The sequence below is a fragment of the Vigna angularis genome, chromosome 6 (assembly GCF_016808095.1).
Source record: "Vigna angularis cultivar LongXiaoDou No.4 chromosome 6, ASM1680809v1, whole genome shotgun sequence".
Taxonomy (NCBI): domain Eukaryota; kingdom Viridiplantae; phylum Streptophyta; class Magnoliopsida; order Fabales; family Fabaceae; genus Vigna; species Vigna angularis.
The window spans coordinates 23,926,352-23,951,893 of record NC_068975.1 but is presented as its reverse complement, the minus strand read 5'-3'; the positions used below and the strand labels follow the sequence as shown (position 1 = coordinate 23,951,893).

Here is a 25,542-nt window from a genome sequence, read left to right as displayed (position 1 = left end):
TGCGGGTCAACTTAACTCATAACGGGTTCAGACCAGATTGAGTTTAAAAAAATGAAATTTTTTTATACGGACCAATTTTAAACTCAGCGCACTTAGAACCCGGTTCACCCGGAGTGAACCCGTTGTTTGCTGGGTTGGCTCACCAACCCACCTAGTTTAATTCATTTTTTTATTGTATAGTAAATGATAATAATAAAAAAAAAGAGGTTTCAAGAGAGCAAAATATTATAAATTTATCCATTCAAGACTCAAATTTTATAAGTGACACAAAAATTATCAATATTATAAACTTATTTATTCACTTATTGGGTTTGCTTTTGGATTATATTTGAGTTGTATGCTAATTTTTTTATTTTGAATTGTCTTTGGCGTTTAACATCATTTTAGAGTAAAATTATTTAAATTTAAATTACAAAAAATTGTAATTTTTTAATTTTAAAAAAACTTGTAATTAAGTGAGTCAATCCGTTTGACGCATCAACTCGTGATGACTGTTGGGTTCGAAATTTTTCAGCTTGTTAATAAATGAGTCGGGTTAAATTGACTCACTAAGTAACCAATCCACGTGGTAGGCCAGGTGGTCCATTTTGACAACACTAAATAAAGAGTGTTGCTCCCTCCACCACCACCAAATGCTCCCTACATCACCCCATACCCAATTTACCCTTGCCATAAAACGGATGTCAACATCCGTTTCACCTTTAACGGATGTGGACATTCGTGAACGGATGTTGACATCCGTTTACATATTTTAACTTTTTTTATATTTTAGTTTATTGTTTTTATTTTATATTTTATTTTAATAATATTTTTTATTTACATAATATATTATAAAAAACAAAAAAAAAATACTTTATAGATTAATTTAAAATATAATAAAAATTTAAATAATATTTATATATTAATTTAAAATACAATAAATTAATAAACTAAAAACTAAATAAAAAACCTTAACGGATATAGTCACATCTGTTTAAGTATTTATATAAAAAATATTTAAACAATTAATTAAATAATAATACATAAATTAAATTAGTAATAATTATTTTATTATATAAAATAAAATAAATTTATATATAATTAAAGGTTTCACTTTTAACTGATGTTGACATTCGTGTGAACGGATACATATTTTAACTTTTCTTATATTTTAGTTTATTGTTTTTAATTTAGATTTTATTTTAATAATATTATTAAAAAAAGTTAAATACTTTATAAATTAATTTAAAATATTAAAAAATTTAAATAATATTTATATATTAATTTAAAACACAATAAATTAATAAAGTAAATAATAATACATAAATTAAATTAGTAATAATTATTTTACTAAATAAAACAAAATTAATTTATATATAATTACGTAATAAATTAAAAAAATATATTTATATATTAATTTAAAATACAATAAACTAATAAACTAAAAACTAGAAAAAAATAAAGAAAACCTTAATAGATGTGACATCTGTTTAAATAATTATATAAAAAATATTTAAATAATTAATTAAATAATAATACATAAATTAAATTAATAATAATTATTTTATTAAATAAAATTAATTTATATATAATTACGTAATAAATTAATTTATTTTATTTAATTAAATAATTATTATTAATTTAATTAAATTATAATTTTTTTTAATTAATTATAATCAACGGATTGCCACATCCGTTATGATGTGACCACATCCATTTAAGTTTTTTTAAATTTTTAGTATATTTAAATAATATATTTTAATTAATTTATAGATTATTATAATATATTACATAAATTAATTTTATTTTATTTAATTAAATAATTATTATTAATACAATAAATTAATTAACTAAAAACTAAAAAAAAAACATAAAACTTAAACGAATGTGAACGGATGTGGCATATCCGTTGAAGAATCTTTTCTTCAACGAATATCAACATCCATTGAAGAAAAGAAGTGATAGTGTAGGATTTTTTAAAATATAAAAATTTGTTTTGGAATTTTTAAAAAATATGATAGTACAAATAACAGTCTGAGTGGTGGAGAGAGTAATCCTCCTAAATAAAAACGCTCTTAAGAGTGAATTAAATTTAACATTAAAAAAATTACAAGAATCTCTTAACATCGTGAACATAAGAAATAATTAGTGGAGACATATATGCATATATGTTTTTTTATGATAATAAAAATAATTTTTATAATTTTGTTACAAATTTAAATAATTTAAATAATTTTATTTTAAATAGTTTTTATTTTTTTGGATAATTTTATAATTAAAATGATTAACTTTAAAAAATAGTTAAATTAAAAAAATAGTTACTGTAAAATTAATAAAATAGTTACTGTAAAAAGGTTTGTTCAAGGTTCGGAAATGAAAATCCAAACATAGTCTAAGGTGATTTTTTATCCAAAGCTATTTAATATTTTGGTTTTTAAGTTAAAATTTTGAAGATTTGTTTGATTTTACTTATTTTCATAAAATCAAGTGGATTGCGTATTTTGTTTTCCCTGAAAAGGTGGCCCAATTGATTTAGAAGTAGTTGGTGTGAATGGGGGTGCGTAGATGAGATGAGCAAAGAATCAAGATTGCTTCTTTATCCTCACCAAACTACAAGAACACTGGGCTTACTTCCTCCACACCCCTTCCTTCCTGCTCCAATCAAGACTACGCTTTCCCTTTCGCAGTTCACACTTACAAATAACGCTCACAATACATTCTTTGCTGCCAGACCACGCTCACTCTCACTTCATTCCCACTTTCTCTACAATCACAAGAGGAAGAAGCAACCTTTCATAATGGGAATGAACGGTGCTTCACACCACGACAACCTCGTTCTCAAGTCCCCAAATGACCGTCGTTTGTACCGCCTCCTCCATCTCCCCAACGGCCTTCGCGCTCTGCTCGTTCATGATCCCGAGATTTACCCAGAGGGGCCTCCCAAGCATGCTCCAGAGGAGGATGAGGTTGAGGAAGGAGAGGAAGATGAGGACGATGAAGAAGAGTATGATGATGATGATGATGAGGAGGAGGAGGAGGAGGAGGAGGAAGGTGATGATGAGGGTGATGGGGAAAAGGATGGGGTCAAGGGGGGTGGTGGGGCTGCTGCCCAGAGCAAAAAGGTTGCTTTTTTATTGTGTTATGCTTATTTTGGGAATGCCTATTTCAATTTTAGCTTCGGTTTACAGTGTGCTGCTGTTGTGGCTTTGTTGGTTGGTTGTTCTGGTGTAGATGGGATCTGGGTTCTGTGCGGAAATGTGGGGATGTGAGCGGGGATTGGGAGCGGTTATGCTGTATGTGATTTGGTTTGTTGCTTTGGTGTTTTTCAATGTGAATGAATGAATTATGTATTTTTGTTTTTTGCAGGCTGCAGCAGCTATGTGTGTAGGAATGGGCAGCTTCTCTGACCCGAATGAAGCTCAGGGACTAGCACACTTTTTAGGTTTGGATATTTTCCTCATTTAGGTACTGTTTGGATAAACTTGTTCCTAAGTGCTTATATGAGAAGGAACTGGGAAGGTACAATGAATTAAAATGTTTTCATAAGTTAGAATCAACTTATGTATTGAGGCTTTTTATAAAAGTTCTCTCATCGAATACCTAAGCAAACTAAAGTGTATCAGTTGGCTTTTACTCAAGTTTAATTCATTTTACTTACTTGTCTTATTCTTTTATAAGTGTTTATTGGGAAGTTTATACAAATAGGACCTTAATTTGTTTTCCTATCTTGATTTATACTTGTGTGGCCTGTTTTAGATATCCTGGATTAAAATTGAGAATTTGACGTATTTGATTTGCAGAACACATGCTCTTCATGGGGAGTGAAGAATTTCCGGATGAGAATGAGGTATTTTTGGCTATGTGATGTGCGGATTATTCATGTCTGTTTGAAAATGATTGAATTCTTATGTACTATTGAGAAAACAATTTATCTATAACATGTTTGCTTTGGTTTAGAAGCATGGTGTAAAAGTGAAAACCTGAACCTGAAGATGTGCTGTTATGTCATGATAGTACTTAGCATGCCTCTAATTGCTTTTTCCTTAGCATATGTGTGCCTGAATTCAACTTCAGGAATATTACCTGTCTTCAATAAAGAAAATTTTCACTATGTGAAGCCTTCGATGGAAATGTATTACATGTTTCCTGACTTCATGTTATGTTGGATTTTGTAGTTATGTGAGCATTCTTGCATTCTTTCACTGAATGCCACATTGCCACCGGAATGTCTTTCTTAAATTTTCAACTTTTTGTATAGCCACTGATAGGTTAAATGATAAATTTCTGTATCCTTTTACTATTATTAACTATCATAGTTGTAATATAAGTGGTTCTTCACTTCTTCTGTGTCAGATTCCACATTGTGGTTTTATACCCAGTTTAGCTAAGTTGTAATCCCAACTGATTCTCCATCCTATTCTCTGATGAAACTTAAAATTAATAAAGATAGATTAGATTAATTTCTTTGTATCCATGGTATGAATTCTCACTTTTCTGAGGTTGATTGTATTCCTGCTGTATGTGCTAGAAGCATAACATAAGTTAATTGGCGTAGTGTTTGACACTCTTTTTATTGTTAGTATGATAGCTATTTGTCCAAGCATGGTGGCTCATCAAATGCATACACAGAAACGGAATACACCTGCTACCATTTTGAAGTGAAACGAGAGTTTCTGAAGGGTGCCTTGAAAAGGTAAACTCTTCTGTTTGGTGGTTTTACACATTACTTATTACAGATAGGTTCTGCTTTCTACTTTTACGTCTACATTGCATTTAACTTCAGACTTGTCTTTTGTCACTGGTTACTAATATAAATCTGTATAGTGTGTGATGATCATTCATATTTTGGAGCATTTTAGCTACTGCAGTTGAGTAGAAGTAATTTTTTTGAAAATATTTGTCTGTTCATCAGATTACTAGCCAGTAGCAATGTGTTATATTGTAAAACGTAAAACATAATTAGTATATGTTGTACAGCATAAAACACTTTTTAGATCGCTAATCCAGCAAAATAGTCCCATCCTATGTCTTTGTTATGTTGAGTCGTATTAGTTTTTGGTGAAATACAAGACCAATAGATCATTAATCCAGTGTATTTGATTGTAAGTATTAATTATTTAATAATCTCAATATCTGTTAGGGAATCATGTATCATAAATGATCTGTTGGTAATATTTTAATTTATCGGAGTTTGTTGTTGGCTAGATATCATTATTGTGCTATATTTCTGTTGAGCCTTTTTATTGGTTTCTTTCATCATCAGATTTTCTCAGTTCTTTATTTCACCTCTTGTAAAGATGGAGGCAATGGAGCGAGAAGTACTTGCGGTAGATTCAGGTAGATTTTTTATTTATTTATTTAAATAAAGAACTTTAGAAAGTGCTCCAACTTTCTTATCTTCTAGTTTGCTGATGAAATGTGCTTTTGGCTTACAATGATATACCATAATGGTGTGTTCATAGAATTCAACCAGGTTTTACAAAGTGATGCATGCCGTCTTCAACAACTTCAGTGCCACACTTCTTCTCATAATCATCCTTTAAATAGATTCTTTTGGGGTAAGTTGGATTTTGTCAATCCATTTGTTGATCAATTAGCTTTTCAGCTTATTTTGTTTGCTAAAGCTATTTGACAATAATAAACTATTTTATTTCCTTTTCACATACATGAAGGGAATAAAAAGAGCTTGGTTGATGCAATGGAGAAGGGTATTAATTTGCAGGAGCAAATATTGAAATTATATGGGGATTATTACCACGGTGGATTGATGAAGCTTGTAGTTATTGGTGGAGGTGAGGTTCAATTTCACTATTTTTGTGTATTATTACTCTATTTATTTAAAACCAAGAAGTTTTACAAAGTTTATGATAGTAATATATAGGTCCAAGCAATAGTGTGTCTACTGTTTCCTAAGGTAGCTTAACATGGGACGGTCTCTATCTTTTGTCACACATGTGGCTAATTTGAAAATAGAGCAAACTAACGAAAGGTTGTATTTAGGGCAGAGAAAAAAATGTACCCAGGACTTGTTCTAGTATAGCAAATACTAATAGGTGGGCAATACATTCGGAGAGTAGCTAGTCAAGTTGCATCCTGTTGATGTTGATAACATTTTCTGTTATTTTTTGTTTTCTAATATTGAATAGTTGCACCTGTAGCCAATGATTGTCAACTTAGTATTTAGAATGTAAATAATTTTTTTGATTCACTATTTGTAACAGAGTCTCTCGATGTGCTTGAGAGTTGGGTTGTGGAACTGTTTGGTGCTGTCAAAAAAGGTCAAGCAAACCCCGTGTTCTCAGTGGAAGGTCCTATCTGGAAATCTGGTAAAGTTTACCGCCTAGAAGCTGTCAAAGATGTCCATATCCTTGACTTATCATGGACGCTGCCCTGTCTACATCAAGAGTATTTAAAGAAGCCAGAGGATTATTTAGCTCATCTCCTTGGGCATGGTAAGATTTCTCATTCTGGATAAATCCTAAAGAGTTGAATGATAATTTTCATGTATCTATTATCATGCATTTTTATGCATCATATTGTATATCTCTTTTTCAAATTAATGTGATACATTTTCATGTCAATTGACATTGGAGAGTTTATCTTTAGCATTGCTGTCCATTGTTTTCTTTTGGTATTTCAAAATTTGTCTAAAGTTTCCTGCACAGTAACTGCCAGTTATCATGTTTTTTGTTGATAAAAATAGCAAGATAGATTTTATTTCTCAAACAGCCACATGGTTTCTTCCCGCCTGCCTGCTGATTTTTTTTTGTTTTTTAAATACTTTTGTCCCAACTTAAAATGCTTGATAAACTTCTGAAACATCATTTTGTATAGAATACTCTCTTTCACGGATAACAGTAATATACATTGTAGATTCATATGCACTAACTATTTCTCATTTAAATCTAAAATTTCAAGATTGAAAGTTTTATGTGGGATTTTCATTAACAATAGCTTAATTAACCTTTCAGAAGGCAGAGGAAGTTTGCTCTCCTTTCTCAAGAGCAGAGGGTGGGCTACTTCTCTATCTGCAGGTGTTGGGGATGATGGAATTTATCGGTCATCTATAGCTTATGTCTTTGTCATGTCCATACACCTCACTGACTCTGGTATAGAAAAGGTAATCTCATTTTGTTAGCTTCTAGAGGCACATCAGATGGAAAGTGTGTAACTTTGTGTTTATAGTGAGCCATCACTTGTCAAGTTGTAAAGTTAACTTTTATTCCACTTCCCCAGATCTTTGACATCATTGGCTTTGTCTATCAATACCTTAAGTTATTGCGTCAAGATTCACCCCAAGAATGGATATTTAAGGAACTTCAAAGTATTGGCAACATGGATTTCAGATTTGTGGAAGAGCAACCTCAGGATGATTATGCTGCTGAGCTTGCAGGTTTCTAAATTATTTTCTTGGTAGTATAGTCAAACTCTTTTTTCTGGTATGAATTTTTCTTAATGTTCGGGCCTTTTGAAAATCTTGGTGCTTGAAATGATGCAGTTTTGGTACCAGAACATACTTTAAAGAGTATATGCGAGGAAGATAGATTGAGAGATCATAACTTAGATATCCCTATTGATTCAGATTCACACACACACCTAAGGATAAATGTCTTACAACAGAAGCTTAAGGAAAGAGAAAGAAATTTGCCTCAGGATTCTAGGTTACAAATAGATACAAAACAAACAGTTTCTTCTCAGAAGATAATATCAACTATTCTAACTTTTTCTCTCAAGCTGGAACATACATTTATCTTTTGCAATCTTTGAACATATAAATCGAATCTGAGCTCCTCTTAGGGATTTTGTCAAAATGTCTACAAGTTCATCATTGGAGCCAACAAACTCAGGGTCAATTTCCCTGGACAACAACTTTTCTCTAGTAAAATGCATTCAATTTCTATAAGTTTTGTCCACTCATGAAACACATGGTTGGAAGCAATGTGAAGAGCTGCTTGATTATCACAATACATCCATATTTGTTGAATTTCACATGACCTCAAGTGATCTGAGCCATCTTTCAAAAAGAGTTACATGTTTTGAATGCTTTGAGGGTCCCTAATATATTAGGTTCCATAGATTGCCAAAGCAAAGCACAAAGTTGGATGTCCAACTTATTCCCTTGTTCAACACTTGATGATATTTCACTATGATATTTTTCCAAGGGTTTATGAAAACTGTTAGGTTTCTGTAATCGAAAACCTAATTCCCTTCTCTCGCAAATCACAACAAGAACACAAAGCAGAAGAATGAATGAAACGTATTGATTTATTTGCACATTAACAGTATCGAAAGTCAATGTACAAGTATGGATGTAAGTATGGGCGTAAGTATGGGTAACTACGGGAGCCTAATCCCCCTCCTCAGGCCAATGCCTTGACTGTACGAGTAAAAATATCCCCCCCTCCAACAGACTGACGATTATTCTATTTATAATAGGTTCTGTCCACCCAAAACCGTTAATACCGTTATGCTTTCCATTGTTCAACCGAACGTCTCTTGTTCCATCGAACGACTACTTCCCCCTCTCCCTCAGCCGTTCGGCATTCACCTTATGTTCCCACCTCATTTGACCACTCGTTCCCTGTTGTTCCTCCTGCATTTGACCGATCGTTCCCTGTTGCTCCCCCTGCATGTGAACGCTCGGTCCCTACTTCTCCCCCTGCAAATGACCGATCGGTCCCTGCTGCTTTTAACCGTTCGGCTCCTTCCCCGTCGCCCTTAGCCGTTCGTTTCTTTCTTCTCTCATAAACTTTCCAGCTCCTATCAAAAACCTTGGCCAAGAAACCAAAGTTCAATAGAAGCAGCCCAAGATAAATAATTTTTACCTTTAAGTTTTTCCAAAGTAATTGTTGGACTCAGAAACAAGTGGGCTGGTCCAATAGATAGATGTTCCATAGCGCCAACAGAAACCAAAATCCCATAAGAGGAGAAAAGCCCTCTAGGGATTAGATTGGAATAGGAATAGAAGAATTCGACGAAACTGCTAGTGATGGCATGATGGTGTTCCGGTGACAGGAAGGCAGCAAGTGGGCTAAGTGTGCCTAACTGAGCAGCCCAGAGAAGCAATGTGTGATGGAGCATGAGAGAACTAGCCTTTGTAACCAATCAGGTTGGGTGTCCCTTGGAGAGATGCTTCAAATTCAGTGGTTGCCGGAGAAAAAGGGGGAGTCCTGTGATGGTGGCAGAAGATGTTTTCTTGTCAGATAATACAGGCAGAGATCCAAATCATTGGTTTTTTGAGTGGAATATGATGTTAATTTATGTAGGATAATTCTTGTAAAAGGATAGAAACAATGTTTTTATATACATAGGAGTTAATTGAAGAACTCAATTGGTCTATAGTATTTTGATAATCATAAACATGAAAAAAGGCTAACATACCTAGAGATGAAAGGAATACTAGTCATTTAGAAACTGTAGCAAAAACTGAAGATCTATTTGTTATGCTCTCAACTCAATTATATGAAAGAGTCTGCTGGTCCTTTCATGTTCTGGCTGTTTCCCTTATGTAGGTATTATTGCTATTTAGAAATATGATATAATGTTTTTACAAATTTATTCATTTTAATTCTGCAGAAAATATGCATTTTTATCCACCTGAGCATGTCATTTATGGTGACTATGTGTACAAGACTTGGGATGAACAATTGTTAAAACAAGTTCTTGATTTCTTCATTCCTGAAAACATGAGGGTGGATGTTGTTTCAAAGTCTTTCCTTAAGTCAGAAGGTGAGTTATTTCTTCTCCTTTATCTAATTGGCAATTGCTTGTTGGCTTTTTCTCTTTGCCTGAATCCTTGATAACATTGATTGGCATAGGTCTAGGCCATTGACTGTTGCCTATCATTGACTGTTGCCTATCATTATGCTTTTAAATAATCCTTATTCAATAATGGGGATTGAGGCTGGGGTTCTCTTCAATGATGTTTATTTTGTTTCTACTATATGTGCCTATTGCTTTGAAATATTAGAAGATAATGACCATTATTTCACTGCTCAAAGATTAGTTCTGGAAGTTATATTTTCACCAAGACAATCGGAAGTTTTGAATTTTTTTTTTCAGATTTCCAGAATGAACCTTGGTTTGGTTCACGTTACGGGGAAGAAGATATTTCTCAAAAGATGATGGAGTTGTGGAGAAATCCTCCAGAAATTGATGCCTCACTGCATCTTCCTTCCAAGAATGAGTTTATTCCAAGTGACTTTTCTATTCGTGCTGGTGACACATGTGCTGACGATTTTGCAAATTCAACTTCTCCTAGATGTATAGTTGATGAAGCATTGATAAAATTCTGGTACAAGCCTGATTGCACTTTCAAAGTTCCTCGTGCCAATACGTATTTTCGAATCAGCATGAAGGGTGGATATGCCGACGTGAAGAGTTGTGTATTATCTGAATTGTTCATTCACCTTCTGAAAGATGAGTTGAATGAAATCACATACCAGGTTAATTATCTATTTATTTACAAGAAACAACAGGCAATAAAGGAGGATGGAAAATTCACCAACAACATGATAGAAGTACAAAACTTAGAAACAAAAGACAACTTGGGCTTAGATACTGTTTTTCTATCAAGTATATACACATACACACACATATACATACACACACATACATATATGCATATTCATGTATATACATACATATATATTACAGAAAAATAAGCACATCTTAAAAAATGCTCTCATTTTTCACTATATTCTTCACCATATATAAATTATCCTTTCAAATGTTTCTGGAGGTCTTCTTAAACTAATCATCAAACCAGATAACCATTAGCTGACTAAAAATGCTCCCATTAATATATTTGTGGAAACAAATGAGTATTCAAGAATACCTATATATGACATTCTAGAGCTCACTTTTTATTCTTTTCCTATTGATTGAAATTTGGTTTAATTTTCATTTTATTGAAGTATATTGCCCCAAGAAACTGGCCTGATATTACTTATAGAAAATAAATGACAAAATATCTTCATGAGATTTGAAGGTCCTTAAACCCTTGTGTAGTATCACCAATGTTGTGTTTCTCTTTCATTGTAATAATGTTAATAAATAAAGTACACAGTATAAAGCTTTAGTATTGAACACTAATTAAAACCCTTATTTAGTATTCCTTGAATAAAGTATGCATATACCACAAGTCATTCAATAGAGAACAGTACTTTACGGTTGGGGCTATTTACGCCCCCAACCAACTTCTTCAAATTGTAGTTTCCTTTATTGAATTTTTGATTGCAATTTAGAAATTCACTTATAAGTGATGCAGGTTATGCCAATAGTCCCATCCTATTTTAGATATTTTTTGTAAACAAGCTTTTGTATGTGGATGCAGGCTAGTGTTGCCAAGCTAGAAACTTATGTCAATTATGTTGGCGACATGCTTGAGCTGAAGGTCTATGGTTTCAACGAGAAGCTTCCTGTTCTGTTATCTAAATTCTTTTCAGTAGCTAAATCTTTCTTGCCAACTGTTGATCGGTTCAAGGTATGTGATATGTTTCTTTTTATTTTTATTTTTTTCAGTGTTAACCATATTTTAATTTTTCTGTATTCTGTCTTTGCTTGTCATGAACCAATGATTATCTGAACAGGTCATAAAAGAAGATATGAAGAGAACTTTAAAGAACTCCAACATGAAGCCACTAAGCCATTCAACATATTTGAGATTGCAAGTTTTGTGTGAGAGCTTCTATGACGTTGATGAGAAGCTGCATTATCTAAATGATTTGTGTCTTGATGATCTGAAGGCATTTGTCCCTGGACTTCTCTCCCAGGTTGATATAAAATATATTTAGTATTAATATTAGTATTTTCTATTATACTTTTGTTCAGATTTTGTTGTCTTTTAAATTCCAATTATGATGGGTGATGACGAGTGAGCAACATGCATCATTGCACCTGAATGTGTTGTGCCAACTACCAAGGGGTACATGATTGAGTAATTGTTATTGTGCTTATAACTTTATTATTTGTGCTACCAAAATTGCTCCCTATTTTGACCTTAATGTGCATGTAGAAGTCCCATGCCCTAGGTTGTAACACTAACAACTGCAAGAAAGCAACTACTACTCCTTTATATTTGTCATATATTGTTGGTTTTTAGTTGATTTTTAAATGAGTTATATTGTGAATATGATAAGTCAACATAGGTTAATTGTAGGATTTTATGGTTTGTTGAGTTCTGTCTTTTGTAGTTGTGATGTTGGAGATTTATTCTTTTATATCTTAATCTGGTACAGTTATATGTGGAGGGCCTATGTCATGGAAATCTTTCGAAAGAAGAAGCAATTGGCATATCAAATATATTTAAGATGAATTTTCCTGTAAATCCACTCCCGACTGAGTTGAGGCATACTGAGCGGGTTATTTGCCTGCCATCTGGTGCCAATTTAGTTAGAGATGTCAGTGTGAAGAATAAGTCAGAAAAGAACTCTGTGGCTGAGGTAATTTTAGTTAGATTGGTTGTTTTTTTCAACTCTGTCCCTGATAAATTGTTCTTCTTACTTCAGTTTTGGTTTTTATGCAGCTTTATTTTCAATTTGAGCAAGATTTTGGTTTGGGGTCAATCAAATTGAAAGCTTTGATTGATCTTTTTGAGGAAATCGTGGAGGAGCCATTTTTTAATCAGCTGAGGTGACAATCTATTGCTCAGTTTCGTGTATTTGACTTCTGATATTTATTAATGACCATAGGTCCTCTCTTCTCCTATTCTCTCGTGATTGACATTCCATGCCAAATAATACCTCTCAGAATGACAATTTGTTACCCATCTTCTCAGTGCAAAATGAACTTGTACTTGCATTTATGTGAGCAAGCTACTCTAATTGTTGATATCTCTTAAACTCAAATTGTTGTAAACTAGCTCAGAGCATAGGTTACTGACTATGCTTGTGTTGAGGTTGCTGTTTCTTTATCTTTCTTTTGTCAATCCTGCCTATTTTGTCTCTTTGAGGACTAAAATTCATATATCTGGATACAGGACAAAAGAGCAGCTTGGTTATAATGTTGAGTGCAGCCCTAGAGTAACATACCGTGTCTTTGGGTTTTGTTTCTGCATTCAGTCATCTGAGTACAACCCAGTTTACTTGCAAGGTAGAATTGACAACTTCTTAAATGGCCTGGAAGAATTGTTGGTAAGAGTTCCTCATTCCTTCAACCTTCATGTTCTTAGGCTATCTGCTTCCTTGTGAGCTGCAATAAGGCTAACATGACTTGGGTTCTTAAGAAGTTGTAATAGGCCAACCCTATTATTACTGAGAAAGAGGGAAAATGGATGCAAATAGTATAATGCTATGAATTTGTCATCAAAAACTTGTTCCAAACAGTTTTTAATAATGTCTAAGGAGTCTATTTTGGCAAGAGCTTTAAAATCCAAAATATAAACTATTAGCTGCTTCAATTTAACAGCACTGTTGGCCTGATATTAACAGGATAGCTCTTTTATTGCCATTTACATTGATGTACTTATTTTACCGCAGGGTTTTCTGTTTCTGACTTGATTTGTGGATTCTTGTCTAAATGATTTATCGAAGTGTTTATTTTCTGAATGAAGACTTATGTTTTGGAGAAAAATATTGGGATTGCAGGATGGACTGGAGGGTGATTCCTTTGAGAATTACAAGAGCGGGTTAATGGCAAAGCTGCTAGAGAAAGATCCTTCACTCACATATGAAAGCAATAGATTATGGAACCAAATTGTTGATAAAAGGTACTTACATATTTTGTGGTCTAGATAGTGTTAGGCTTAGTTATTAAAGTTGTCACTTATTGAAGTCTGGTAACCAGCAGCCTCTTATTCCATGTGGCTCAGCTGTTTGATATCTTTTATGTACATATTTATGCTATGTCTTTTTACTACTGAATCCATCTTGGTAAAGCAGGAGCAATTTCTGCCAAGTCATGATAGAGTTTAAGGAGGAATAAAAGGGCTTATGGGAAATATCATTATTTGCTGCATTTTGTTGCTACAATGATGGTGTATGTGACTATAAACATTATGTTTTTCAGGTATATCTTCGATTTCTCAAAGAAGGAAGCAGAGGAATTGAAGAACATAACCAAGCATGATGTTGTTGAATGGTACAAGGCTTACTTTAAACCGTCATCTCCGAAGTGTCGGCGTCTACTCATTCGAGTATGGGGTTGCAACACAGACTTGAAAGTGGCTGAAGCACCACCAGAATCTGTGCAGGTCATTACAGATGCAGCAGCTTTTAAGAAGCAATCCAAGTTTTATCCAAGTTTTTGTTAACTTTAGAGTGTTCAACTGTTGGAAGTTAAAGCTTTACTAGAACAATAGAGTCTTTATTTCTCATTTAGTGGTTGTAGACTCGAGGGGTGCCATTGATATACTTAAAATGAAACTAAGTTTATGCAGAAGTTAAAAGGAGGAGGGGAATACAAAATGTGTTACTGGAATCAGATTTGTTTATGTAAATTACATTTATTTGAGAAAATATTAAATTATCAACAAGTTATTATAGTCCATTGCCTATACATTTTTGTCCTTTGTATATTTGTTTACTTGCACTCTTTAAATGACTCTCTTAAAAGCCATTTTAAGGTTTAAACCAAAAGCTTTAGAAGTAGAAATTATTTGGTCACTTTTATTTCTTTTACCTTGAGAAACCAAGGGGAGTCGGAAGGGAGGAAGAGAGCAGAGAGCAGGGAAAGAGAGAATGGTAAGACAGACAATTTTTTTGTTTTTTCTGGAAGCTTTTTTTTTTTCAAAAACATGTTTTCTTTTTTCTTTTTAAATAATAAAAGTTATACATCCATTCAACAAAAAGGAATGGATCAATGGTATAATGACAAAAGGTAATAAAATATAGAAAATCTTACTCTGATGGGACACGATGTTGAGTATAAGTTCCATGTTTGTTGAGTTAGTTCCTACATTTTAACAATAATGTGTATGACTTGTTCAAAAATTTTACTTATTGTGAAACTATGAACACATTATGAGTCATGGTTTTGAAAATCTTACTGTCATTCTTTGAAACTATCTATGAATACAATATCTATATATCTCAGTTTGCAAAATGAATAGTCAAAAGTATGCTTACTTATAACCTTGCAAAACTTCTTCTATTACGTTTCAGACAAATCGAAAATAGTTTTGGTTTACAAAAGTAATTCGAATGTGTTAAAAATTGGTGATTCTTTTTGTTTTCAGAAATAATAAACTCAACCATCAAATGTGAAGATAATATGCATGCATTACTCAATTAAAAAAACATACACTAAAGAAACCAAAATAAAAACATAGTACGAAGAAAGACATTAAGCTAAGAATTGCTTGTTCAAATGAGAAAAACCATAGAAACTCTCTTTAAAGGAGACATGGTTTTGGCCAAAGGCTTTTTAGACATTAACAACTGAAAAGGATTCCATGAATCAATATTGGTTCTGAATGGTGTCTGTCCTGTTCTCTGGCCCTTGAGCATGATGCATGTGTCCACGTTCTCCTCCATTTTCAGTCACTGGGGCCCCTTCTTGGATTTGGATCATAGTCATCTTCTTTTTTATTTCATTCAGGTTCTGATCAATCAGCCATGAGAGATCATTCAAATCTATCAAACTAGGATTGTCATAAACCCTCCCAACATTCAAGTACTGAAACATGAGATGAGTCATTTCTTTCTTCCTGTTGTCATTCCTTTGTCTTGTCAACTGCTGTTGGCCTTTGATGATTATTTGCTTCAACAAGCTCTCCTGATTCAACATCTTTCTGCATTGTTTCTGCTCAGACATTTCCATGAACTTGGAAAGCACCCTTTGTACTTCTGGCTCAGATGGCCAAACCTCTGGCTGAGGATCATTTGGAGAATAGATTATGGCACATGCCTCAATCCCACAAAGGGTGCTAATTTCATTCATTTTCTTGATCAAACCTGTCAATAAAACATAATGAAGAAATGAGAAGTGATCTGAAGTTTGAAATTTTAATAAAAGTGTGGATGTGTGTGTCTGTTTGTTTGAATTTCTCTGTCTATACGTGTGTGTATGTGTATGTGTATCATATACATTTCCAGAAGAGAAATATATAAAACAATAAAATAAAATAAAACTCTATAAACTAATTTATAGAATATTTCTCATATAGATGATATAAAGTTAACAATAATAGTTTATGTCTGAAGAGAAATAGAAATCAAGCACTAGCCATGTTTCCTTTTCTTTAAGGTTGTCTTTCTCTTTGAGTCATTGGTGATGTATGCCAGATCCAACTTCTTTCTGGCCATAACAGTGATCAGAAGAGAGTTTAGAAAATATTGTTAATGTGAAGTGCTTTTCTCAGTTTCACTCTTTTGCTGTTTATATAAGCATATTTTAAGATGCAAGTATATTCAAATTAGGGAAAGCTCACTAGGTGCATCAATAGAAAATCTCAATTACCAAATACATTTACGCAAAAAAAAAAATTCATAATTAAATTCCTGTACAATGAACAATTAGAGAAATTTCACAGATTAAAAAAGTGATTACAATGAACGTAATGATTATTTTTAAAAAGGTATAAACTAACTTATGTTTTTAAAAATACACTTTTAAAAACAACTAATTTTTATGATGAGTTATTAAAAGTAGTTTTAATAATCAGATTTTAGATTTAGGTTTTTTTTTAAAAGCCGATACAAATTAATAAAAAAAATAAAAGTAATTGTTTAATTATTTTTTTCTTGTATAAAAAAACTTCTAAATGGATCTAAAAAAGCTACCATTTTTGGATGATAAACAAAAATTGGGATTTTCATGTTTATATATTGAGGATAAGTGAAAAGAGTGGTCGTGTGTTAAAATTGTGGAGTGAAATTCTTGATATTTATAAATTATATTTGATAATAATTAATTGAAGTAGCCTTATTTAAAGGGAAAAAATCTTTTAACGTGATTTCTTTTTCATTATATAACTAAAACGTAAACCCATTATGAAAAGGAAAAAATGTTGAACCGTGTAAGACTGATTAAAACGTGTATATTAAAATAAGATTTAATACTATTTTCATCTTATTATTACAAAAACTTTCTCTGGTTGAAAGATACTTCAATAAATCATTTACTTTTTAGGTGTGCATTAAAATATTCTAAAAAAATCCATTGATATATACAAAATTGGATAAATTATTATTTAAATATGAAGTAGCAATACTATAAATCTTAAGTCATCATTAATTATTTAATACAAAATGAAAATGTATCAATTATCTATTTATCCAATGCACTGAATATGTGTTATTCACTTTTAATTACATCTATATGGGAATTTCTCATACTATTGTTGGGTAGATCATCCACAGTATCAAGATGTCACCAACAAAACCGGTTTTTAGTTAAACCATTTAGTTCTTTTATTATTTTATTAATTGTGCTATTTATTAATTACAAATTTAATTATCATTATATTTTTAAATGGTAAGAAATATTTTAATTTAAGAAAAACTAAATTAATTAATAAAACATACTTGATATGATAATGTTTATTTGTATTTAGTTTGGTTTTAGTTTTTGAAATACTTAACAATCTATATGAAAAAATTTGATATGGAATTCAAGAGATAAGTAGAATATATATGTATGTATGGTTTATGTCTGTGGACAGGAAACGATAAGACTGAACGGTTTGTAGTACTAAGCAACTTTAAGTATAACTTCTAATTAAGTTTATTTGTAAGTCTTATTTATTAGATGTTGGACCGTGATTACGATTTTGCTAATCATAAGTTTATCTAAAAACTTATAAATACAGGTTAAAGGTAAGGAAGTAGGTGATTATATTTATTGCGAATTTAAGATTTTACTATGACACATGTTCAGTTAGACCATTGACTTAAGCGTCGGAGTGCCTTTGATAAGTAATCGCTCATACGGTTTGGAATTCAGACATTAAGAATTCATAGGAGTTTGACCAAGCGTGCTTGAGACAACGTAAATAGACAAGGAGAAAAGTGTGAAGGAGTGTTTGACAGAGATTCTCGAAGTAGACTCAATGGTGACTATAAGAAACATGAACTTACACGACCTGACCGAAATGATCAAAGCGCTACAACAACAAATGTTGGAAATGCAACAACGATACGAGGAAGAACTGGCTACCCTAAGGGCTGAGAACATGGCCATGGTCGCTTGAGAGGAAGACAAGATCGTTCACGTGGAGCAGACGACACAACATTATGGCCCGATAGGAACAAACCAAATTATTGGCACTGAAATTAAAGATGGCTCGATAAGGATTGCACCGGGAGAAAGCACCACAGTTAGCAAAGAGCGTCATCCAGTGAAAATGGAGCATATACCGTCGAGATGCTACCGTTTGTCCCAGCAATCATGGAAGCACACATCTCGGGACAATTTGTCCCACCCAGTTTCAAGATATATGATGGGTTGACTGATCCGGAGGAGCATCTCAAGATGTTCGTCAACCCCATTTTACACGGCAAGCGATGTCATTTGATGCAAGGCCTTCTCCTTATTCTTGGAGGAAGAAGCTCTAGAGTGGTTTAACTGTTTGCCATCCAACTTAGTGGAGAATTTCTTTAGCATAAGGAACATGTTCAGTCAACAGTTTGTAGGTTGCCGAACTTAGGACTTGACTATTTTGGCTCTAATGAGCCTCAAGCAGGAGAAGGAAGAACCCCCTGAAAACCTTCATGGACCGCTATCAGAAAACTATTTGACGGATTAAGAACCTTAACCCTGAGTTTGCCCTCCAGCATGTGGTGACCGCCCTTAAACCTAGGCCCTTCGCGGACAGTCTATGCCGAGTTCTTCTTGACCAGCTCCCCTTTCTCTCCGAGCAGCTCAGTGTTTTGGTTGGAGACTTCATCCAGAACGGTCTTTAGCCTCCGACACTCCTCAATAACTTTTTCGCTCTTCACTTGCAGCGACTTGGCCTTATCGACAATCTCCTTCGCCGCATAGTAAGCCTCTTCTAGAATTAACTTGGCATCATATTGATTTTCCTCACACTCTTTGTGCGTCACGATTACCTCCTTCTGTTCATCACGAAGACCGACGAGGGTCTTCCCAGCCTTTGCCAGTTTTGCCTGGACGTCCTCGATCACCTCCTATCTGCAAAATTGGCCAAGTACCAATTCAATATCGAGGCTCGTACCATCAACTCCAAAGTGGCGTTCACCATCTCCTTCTCATTCATTTGGTCCAAGAGATTTTGCTCATCTACATTCATATGAAAATTGATCTTCCGGCGATCTGGAAATCAGTACCAAAGATCATCCCATGAAGAGGCTGAGGTGTGCTCCATTCGCGATGGCTCCTCTTGTGAGAAGACGAATTCTCCCCTCCCGATGTGATCATTTCTTTTCCTTGTCCATCGAGGGTGGGGGAGGAGCCATAGATACAATGGAGGGTTGATTGAGCTCCACTACAGATAGAGTTGGACGAAGAGTCCCATCATGAGGGACGATTTGGAGAGGAACGAGATAGTTGGTCTTCTCAGAGATCTGGGCGGCTTGATTGGATGTGGCCGAACGAGGATCCAAAGTCTTTGGAGCCTCAATGCTCCTCTTCAACTTAGCGACAACAGCCATTTCTTTAAACACACTCCTTTTCTTTGTAGGTGGAAAGGCAACCATGATGCTTGAAAGAAAATAAAAAACTTCGCCAAATTAAGACCAAACGCCTAACAAGAATGAAAAAAAGGAAAGACATCATACTAAACGCCTCAATATTAAACTCCTCTTTACCGATGCACTCAATGAGTTAGCGGGCGGGAAGGCGAAGGGTTAAGCTGTCGATGACCCCGATCGCTTCAATCTCGGTCGACGTCATATCGGCTCACAACCAAGAGGTCACCTTCCGAGGACTCTTTGTCCAATAAAGGAGGGATTTTGGACGCCCGACATTATAAAAAAAACTCTGACCGACCATAATCTTTTATTATAATCTTAAAATACTTTGTCTTAAACCCTTTGAAAGAGTTTGAGAATGACTTAAACAACCATTTCTTCTCCATGGAAATTAGAGACACCCAACCTTGCTTGGCGATCAGGCGAACTTAGAAGTAATTGAGGAAGATGGCAGGAGTGAGAGTTAGTTCCAGGGTAGTGCATACCACCGTAAATGCTTGCATGCACGTTCAATCGTTTGGATTTAGCTAGGTGAGAGCCATGTTTAGCTCTCTCAGCACCGCCGCTTGAAAGTTGGTAAAGGGAACTCGAACGAACATCTAGACGAAGAGATAGGTGTATACAAAGAAAAAGTTCCCAACACTGTCTCCCTTTCCATGATATACCAACTCGTTTCCTTTACAGACTACCAACTTTATTGTAGTGGCTTCGTCCACGTTACGGAAAATGCATACTCGTTCGGCCCACTCCACTAGGTCTTTCTTCAGACAAAAGCAAGTGACATATTCACCCACTTCACGAGACGACCAATCGTAACCTAGGATAACCGGCAGAGTCTGTTGGAACTCGTTCCCCTTATCCTGTCCATCGACCTCCACTCTCCTGTAGTGAAAATCGATCTCTATGCTAGGAAATGCTTGATCACTATATATAGTGGTTGAATCGTTGACTAAGCTGTTATGCCGCTCTATTGTCTCGAAGATTTAAGAAGACATATAGCTTGAAGACTAAGACCGCGAGTCATCGCTAGCAAATCCCCCGTCGTCCCTTCCCATCGACTCCTTAGACGAAGACAAATGAATGATAAACATTTTATTATCTAAAATTATGAATAAAATCGTATGGTTGGTAGAGCGAGTGGAAGAAAATGGTGAAAATGAAAGTCAAACCCCACCTCATTTATAGGAAAAATCTTGCGTAACCGCCAGCGTTGATCCATCGTTGGATCTAGCCACGATCAACAGACTAGATGACGTGCCTCTGCCACTCCCTCAAGGCGCACATTTTTCCGCCATAACTATGATTCAAAATTAAACCGAACGACGCATCAATCGTTCGAATGAGAGGCAAATACCCCCACGATCACAGGCCATCATGAAGGGCCTAAAATAACAAACCTCAGCGTCAGGTAAACCTGGCTCGAGCTTGGGGGGCCTATGTACCGTATGTCCATATGGTCTATGCTTGTGGACAGTCGGACATAGGAAACGATGAGACCGAACGATTTGTAGTCCTAAGCAACCTTAAGTACAACCCCTAATCAAGTTTACTGGTAATTCTATTGAGTCGTGATTATGATTTTACTAATCATAAGCTCATCTTAAAACCTATAAATAAATGTCAAAGATAAGGAGGTAGATGATTATATTTATTGAAAATTTAAGATTTCATTGTGATACCCATTCGTTTAAACCACTAACTTAAACGTTAGAGTGTTTTTGACAAGTTATGTCCTTACGATTTTGAGCTTAGACATTGAAAATTTAGAGAAGTTTAACCAAACATGCTTGAGATAACCTAAATAGACAAGTAAAAAAGTGTGAAAAAATTTTCAACCCTACACACGAAACAATGATGAAAAAATATAATAAGAAATATTTAAACCAAAACTTTTAATTTATTAAATATTTAATTTAAAAAAATCATTAAATACTTAAAATTAAATACAACGATCTTACGGAGGTCGGGCATTTCAGCCCGATTAGGCTTTTCGAATAACCCGTAACCCGTAACACGTCACTCTCTCTGAAACTGCAAACAAGAAGGCAGAGCAGCAAACACAACTCAACCACAGGAACGAATCGCCTTCACCCTCAAGCTCGCGGCGCAGCGGCGACCGGCAACCGGCAACCTAATCTCTCACGAGAAACGAATCTCATCTCCAATCTCTCTTCCCGCCGCCGCAATCTCATTTGATCTCCTCCGTCGAGTTCACGACGGCGACGGCGAGGCAAAGGCAAGGCACCTCACGCAGACGACGTTGACACTCCTGTCCTTCCCCTTTGTTAGGTTTTCAGGTTATCTTCCGTTAAGGTATGAGTTTTTTTCTTCTCTCCTCAAGGGTTTTCAGATGATAAGATATTTCTGGATCTGGTTCTGTGTTGTGATGAAATTATGTTCTGGATTTGTCTGCTAAATGAATGTTGATATCTGAATTTAGGTATAGTACTGGATTTTGTTCTGGACGCCGCGTCCCGTCCTCATCGCATTCATGCTTCGTTTGTCTAATGAAATGTTTTTCTTTTGAAAGAAGTAAAAAGTTGGGGTTCTGAATTTTTTGTTGTGGTACTTGTAAATGTAATGGTATTGTTTGCTGAATGTCGTTGGCTGTTCTCTAGGAGCATTTGGATGCTGATACATGTTTTAATTATTTATTATCAATTATTTTCATTTAATGTTCACGATAATGTTAGTTTGTAACTGGTGCTGTGAATCGGAGACTATGTGATTGTGGTAAGTACAAGAGTTTAATTTTGAGAAGTTCGCTGTTAAATTCTGTCATCATCTTCGTTTCAGATTCTGGAAAAGTTTTTGGAATGGCAGCAATTTACAGTCTTTACATCATCAATAAGTCTGGTGGATTGATCTATTATAAGGTATGGTTGTCTTTACTTTCTGTTGCTCACTAATTCAAACTTCAAATTATTTATCTTAGGTTTCTAAGAGATTTATTGTGTATTCCCTTGATATTGATGGCATAAAGCTTATTTATTGCTTGTACAGTTTTTTTTTTCTTTTTCTAAAGTGACAGAAAGCTAAAATTTTAACGGGGAATAATTATTAAGTTATGTTAGTGTAATCAGTAGGACTAAAGTCGGGAGTAGTGTGATGGGTCATCTCTTCTTATTGTACCTAGTTCTGTGTCTAGCAGTCTAGGACAGTCCCTTGATCTTTTATCTCCCTATTGTATCAGCTCTTCATCAATATAAATAGAAGAACATGAGAAGAGTCCTTAAAGCCCTCCAAAAATATATTTCTGTTTTTAATCTTAAGTACCTTATCATGGTTTCTTTTGCATTGTTAATTAAGTCTCGTATGTCTGATCAGCTTGTATATTGAGCTTCAGCCTCTAAATTCTGTTTATGAAATGACCAAGATACCTTTTACATTTCATTCCACTGGTTCCTCGGTACATATGTCTGATATTTGGAGTTTTGTTTCTTTCTTAGAGTCTTGTATAGTCAGTATGTTTAAGAAGTATGCTGAATCTTACTAATTTGGATATGGACTTGCTGGGAAGATGGTTAGCGACAATAGCTTAGTTTTCTTTCAACCTTTTGTTTTAAAAAATCAATTTCAATCTTTTAGTTAGAGTTTTAGTTAAGCTTTTCTTTTTACATGGAATCTATCAAAATTACGTTAATTCTTTTGCATTTAGGATTATGGGTCTGCTGGACGAATGGATACCAATGACAGCTTGCGGGTGGCAAGTTTATGGCACTCAATGCATGCTATCTCTCAGCAGTTATCACCTGTATTAGGCTGTTTTGGAATTGAACTTCTCCAAGCAGATACGTTTGATCTTCATTGCTTTCAGTCGCTGACAGGTAATTAGTCTTTAACCATTATTGCATTAGCTTTGCAATTTACTCGGTAAATAAAATTATTAGTTTGTCTGGTAGCTAGCCCCTTTTTTTTTTCTTTTTCATGCACGCCTTTAAGGCCTTGAAGGTAGTTGTGGTTTGAGTATATCTGAAGCTCTAGATAGTTATTAGTAAACCTCATTATAAATAAACCCTATTATAAGGCGAAGTCCACTTAATACTTTGACACTTTGACAATGCTATTTATGTTGCAAACAGAAGTGAATTATTTTCTCGAGCACCTGATTTTTGGAGTAAAAAAACAGAATCGTTAAGTTGGAAGGCAGGTTGGGTTATTGTAGCAACAAATCTAACTTTTTGGTGACATGACCCAGTATATTGACTGTATTTGGTTTTTCTCAGCACTGTCATTTTTGTGCTAATAAACACCCACTACTCCATTTTCGATTCCTCTTGGTCACACCTGCATCTTCGGATTTGGATCAATGAACTTGAATTCTTGATAGTAGACATTGTTCTAGATATTTGGCTCTTGTTTAGCTGTTTTCTTACCCTACTTTGGCATCTATGTTTTGCACTTGTTTTTTTATTGGAACTGTGTTTTTATTACTTAGCAGTTCTATATTCGGTTAAATGTCACCGGCAAAAATAAGCATCCTAGATTTCTCACTTTTATTTCTTCATAATATTGGTATTAACAAAAAATGTTTCTTCTCCCTTGCAGGGACAAAGTTTTTTGTGGTGTGTGAGCCTGGAGCTCAACACATGGAAAATTTACTGAAATTTGTCTATGAATTGTACACGGACTACGTTTTGAAAAATCCGTTCTATGAGATGGAGATGCCTATACGTTGTGAACTCTTTGATATGAACCTAACACAGGCAGTTCAAAAGGATCGTGTTGCATTTTTGGGCCGATAAATTTATATCTTACCGTTTTCACATTTTTACATTTTGGATGAGTACATAATCTAAATATTGTCATTCAATTGCTTGTAACGTATCGTACTACTGCTAGCCTTTGTTGCTTTTCAGGCACAGGCAAGAACTATGATTTCTGAGATAAGATAAGTTTTCTGACATCCGAGATTCATTTTTTTCGAGCATTGCTTTCCGTATGGGTAGTAGTTAGAAATTGCCTCTGCCTACACATTATTTCCTTGGCTGTGGTTTCAGGTTTGTAATGTGTGGAATTTATTTTCCCTGGGCGTTGGGTTCTTACGTGATTGGTTACTGCTGTAATGGGTCAATAGTCAGTTGCAATGTTTAGTGTTCTCAATCAGTTAACTGTTTGAGAACAGTAAACTGGATTCCTCAGCTGGTTACTGGATTCCAATCAGTTTACTGTTCTCAATGATCCAAACATGCATAATACTAAACAGACACACATAAAGATCACGTAATATCCGAGCACTATTTGTTAATATCTGACCATAAATGGTTCCAGTTCATGGGAACACTATAATTTTGATTTCGTTGCCTCATTTTATTGTGTAATTAAGTGAGATTATTAAGTGTTTGGCTAGAATCGTGAATGATGTTTTGGGGTTTGTATAAGGTCCTGCCCAAGTTTCCTCGTTGTAAGGAAAACTTCTGTATAATCTCTCCACAGTGCTTGCGTAGCTCTGGTGAGTGAGCTCCTCCTTCTGTCGTTCCCTGTGTGAAAGGGCAACGCAATTGCAGTTATAATCCCGCTCTCTCTTGCTTGTCTCCTTTTGCAGTTTTTCCTAGCAGGTTCACACTTTTGAGTTCCTTTACATATGGAAAGAGCACAAGGACTAAAGTAGAATCAACCAAGATGTGTCGAAGGAAGATTTTGATAACTTACCTCATGCACATCTTAAAACACAAGCCCAAGAAAACCGAAATTGTCCTGAAATCCTGGAATAGAGATATCACTGGTAATGTCCATAACAATGTCAGAAAGGTTAAGGTCAAACTTCCGGTCTTGTAGGATCAAATTAGTGTTGCCACTTTAAATTATCCTATCTCCTTGGAAAATCAAGAGCTTGAAGTTAGGTTTACGCCTAGTTATGCCTTCTGGGTTGAGAAGGCTTTTCGGAAAAAGAAATCTAGGATTCAATGGTTTGCTAACTGAGATAGAAATTCCAAGGTTTCTTTTGCAGTGTGGTGAAGTTCAAATATTATTC

The 25,542-nt window shown here is 34.5% G+C and overlaps 3 protein-coding genes across 6 annotated transcripts; 2 read left to right on the top strand and 1 right to left on the bottom strand.

Moving 5' to 3' along the window:
- Window positions 1-2,517: 2,517 nt before the first annotated feature.
- LOC108342975 (nardilysin-like) lies at window positions 2,518-14,472 on the top strand. Of its 4 annotated transcripts, none has more exons than XM_052879314.1 (19): window positions 2,518-3,101; window positions 3,346-3,421; window positions 3,780-3,826; window positions 4,560-4,672; window positions 5,243-5,316; window positions 5,442-5,537; window positions 5,652-5,771; window positions 6,201-6,431; window positions 6,954-7,099; window positions 7,216-7,372; window positions 9,556-9,708; window positions 10,042-10,424; window positions 11,315-11,464; window positions 11,571-11,753; window positions 12,219-12,422; window positions 12,506-12,612; window positions 12,959-13,112; window positions 13,566-13,687; window positions 13,987-14,472. In XM_052879314.1, the coding sequence occupies exons 1-19, from the start codon at window positions 2,550-2,552 to the stop codon at window positions 14,228-14,230; spliced, it is 3,312 nt and encodes a 1,103-aa protein (XP_052735274.1). In that variant the 5' UTR covers window positions 2,518-2,549; the 3' UTR covers window positions 14,231-14,472. The 4 variants fall into 4 exon arrangements, with proteins under 4 accessions (XP_052735274.1, XP_017436423.1, XP_052735275.1 ...); XM_017580934.2 differs by having other exon boundaries at window positions 6,951-7,099; XM_052879315.1 differs by lacking the exon at window positions 2,518-3,101 and adding an exon at window positions 3,208-3,272 and having other exon boundaries at window positions 6,951-7,099.
- Window positions 14,473-15,375: 903 nt separating this feature from the next.
- On the bottom strand, window positions 15,376-15,919 carry LOC108341512 (agamous-like MADS-box protein AGL80). The gene has a single exon (XM_017579185.2). It carries the CDS (start codon window positions 15,856-15,858, stop codon window positions 15,376-15,378), a length of 483 nt encoding a protein of 160 aa, XP_017434674.1. The 5' UTR covers window positions 15,859-15,919.
- A 5,613-nt stretch (window positions 15,920-21,532) lies between these two features.
- LOC108341202 (uncharacterized) lies at window positions 21,533-24,499 on the top strand. The gene is made up of 4 exons (XM_017578873.2): window positions 21,533-21,881; window positions 22,365-22,444; window positions 23,227-23,395; window positions 24,117-24,499. Exons 2-4 carry the CDS (start codon window positions 22,385-22,387, stop codon window positions 24,311-24,313), a joined length of 426 nt encoding a protein of 141 aa, XP_017434362.1. The 5' UTR covers window positions 21,533-21,881; window positions 22,365-22,384; the 3' UTR covers window positions 24,314-24,499.
- Window positions 24,500-25,542: the final 1,043 nt, after the last annotated feature.

What these genes read in the sequence shown, in the direction of transcription:
- LOC108341512 (XM_017579185.2), bottom strand. Translation starts at nt 15,858, where the DNA reads ATGAATGAAATTAGCACCCTTTGTGGGATTGAGGCATGTGCCATAATC.
- LOC108341202 (XM_017578873.2), top strand. Translation starts at nt 22,385, where the DNA reads ATGGCAGCAATTTACAGTCTTTACATCATCAATAAGTCTGGTGGATTG. An exon ending in GTGGATTGATCTATTATAAG is followed by an intron (nt 22,445 to 23,226) that starts GTATGGTTGTCT and finishes TTTTGCATTTAG; the next exon opens with GATTATGGGTCTGCTGGACG. An exon ending in TTGCTTTCAGTCGCTGACAG is followed by an intron (nt 23,396 to 24,116) that starts GTAATTAGTCTT and finishes TCTCCCTTGCAG; the next exon opens with GGACAAAGTTTTTTGTGGTG.
- LOC108342975 (XM_017580934.2), top strand. Translation starts at nt 2,550, where the DNA reads ATGAGCAAAGAATCAAGATTGCTTCTTTATCCTCACCAAACTACAAGA. An exon ending in TGAATGAAATCACATACCAG is followed by an intron (nt 10,425 to 11,314) that starts GTTAATTATCTA and finishes ATGTGGATGCAG; the next exon opens with GCTAGTGTTGCCAAGCTAGA. An exon ending in AACCAAATTGTTGATAAAAG is followed by an intron (nt 13,688 to 13,986) that starts GTACTTACATAT and finishes TATGTTTTTCAG; the next exon opens with GTATATCTTCGATTTCTCAA.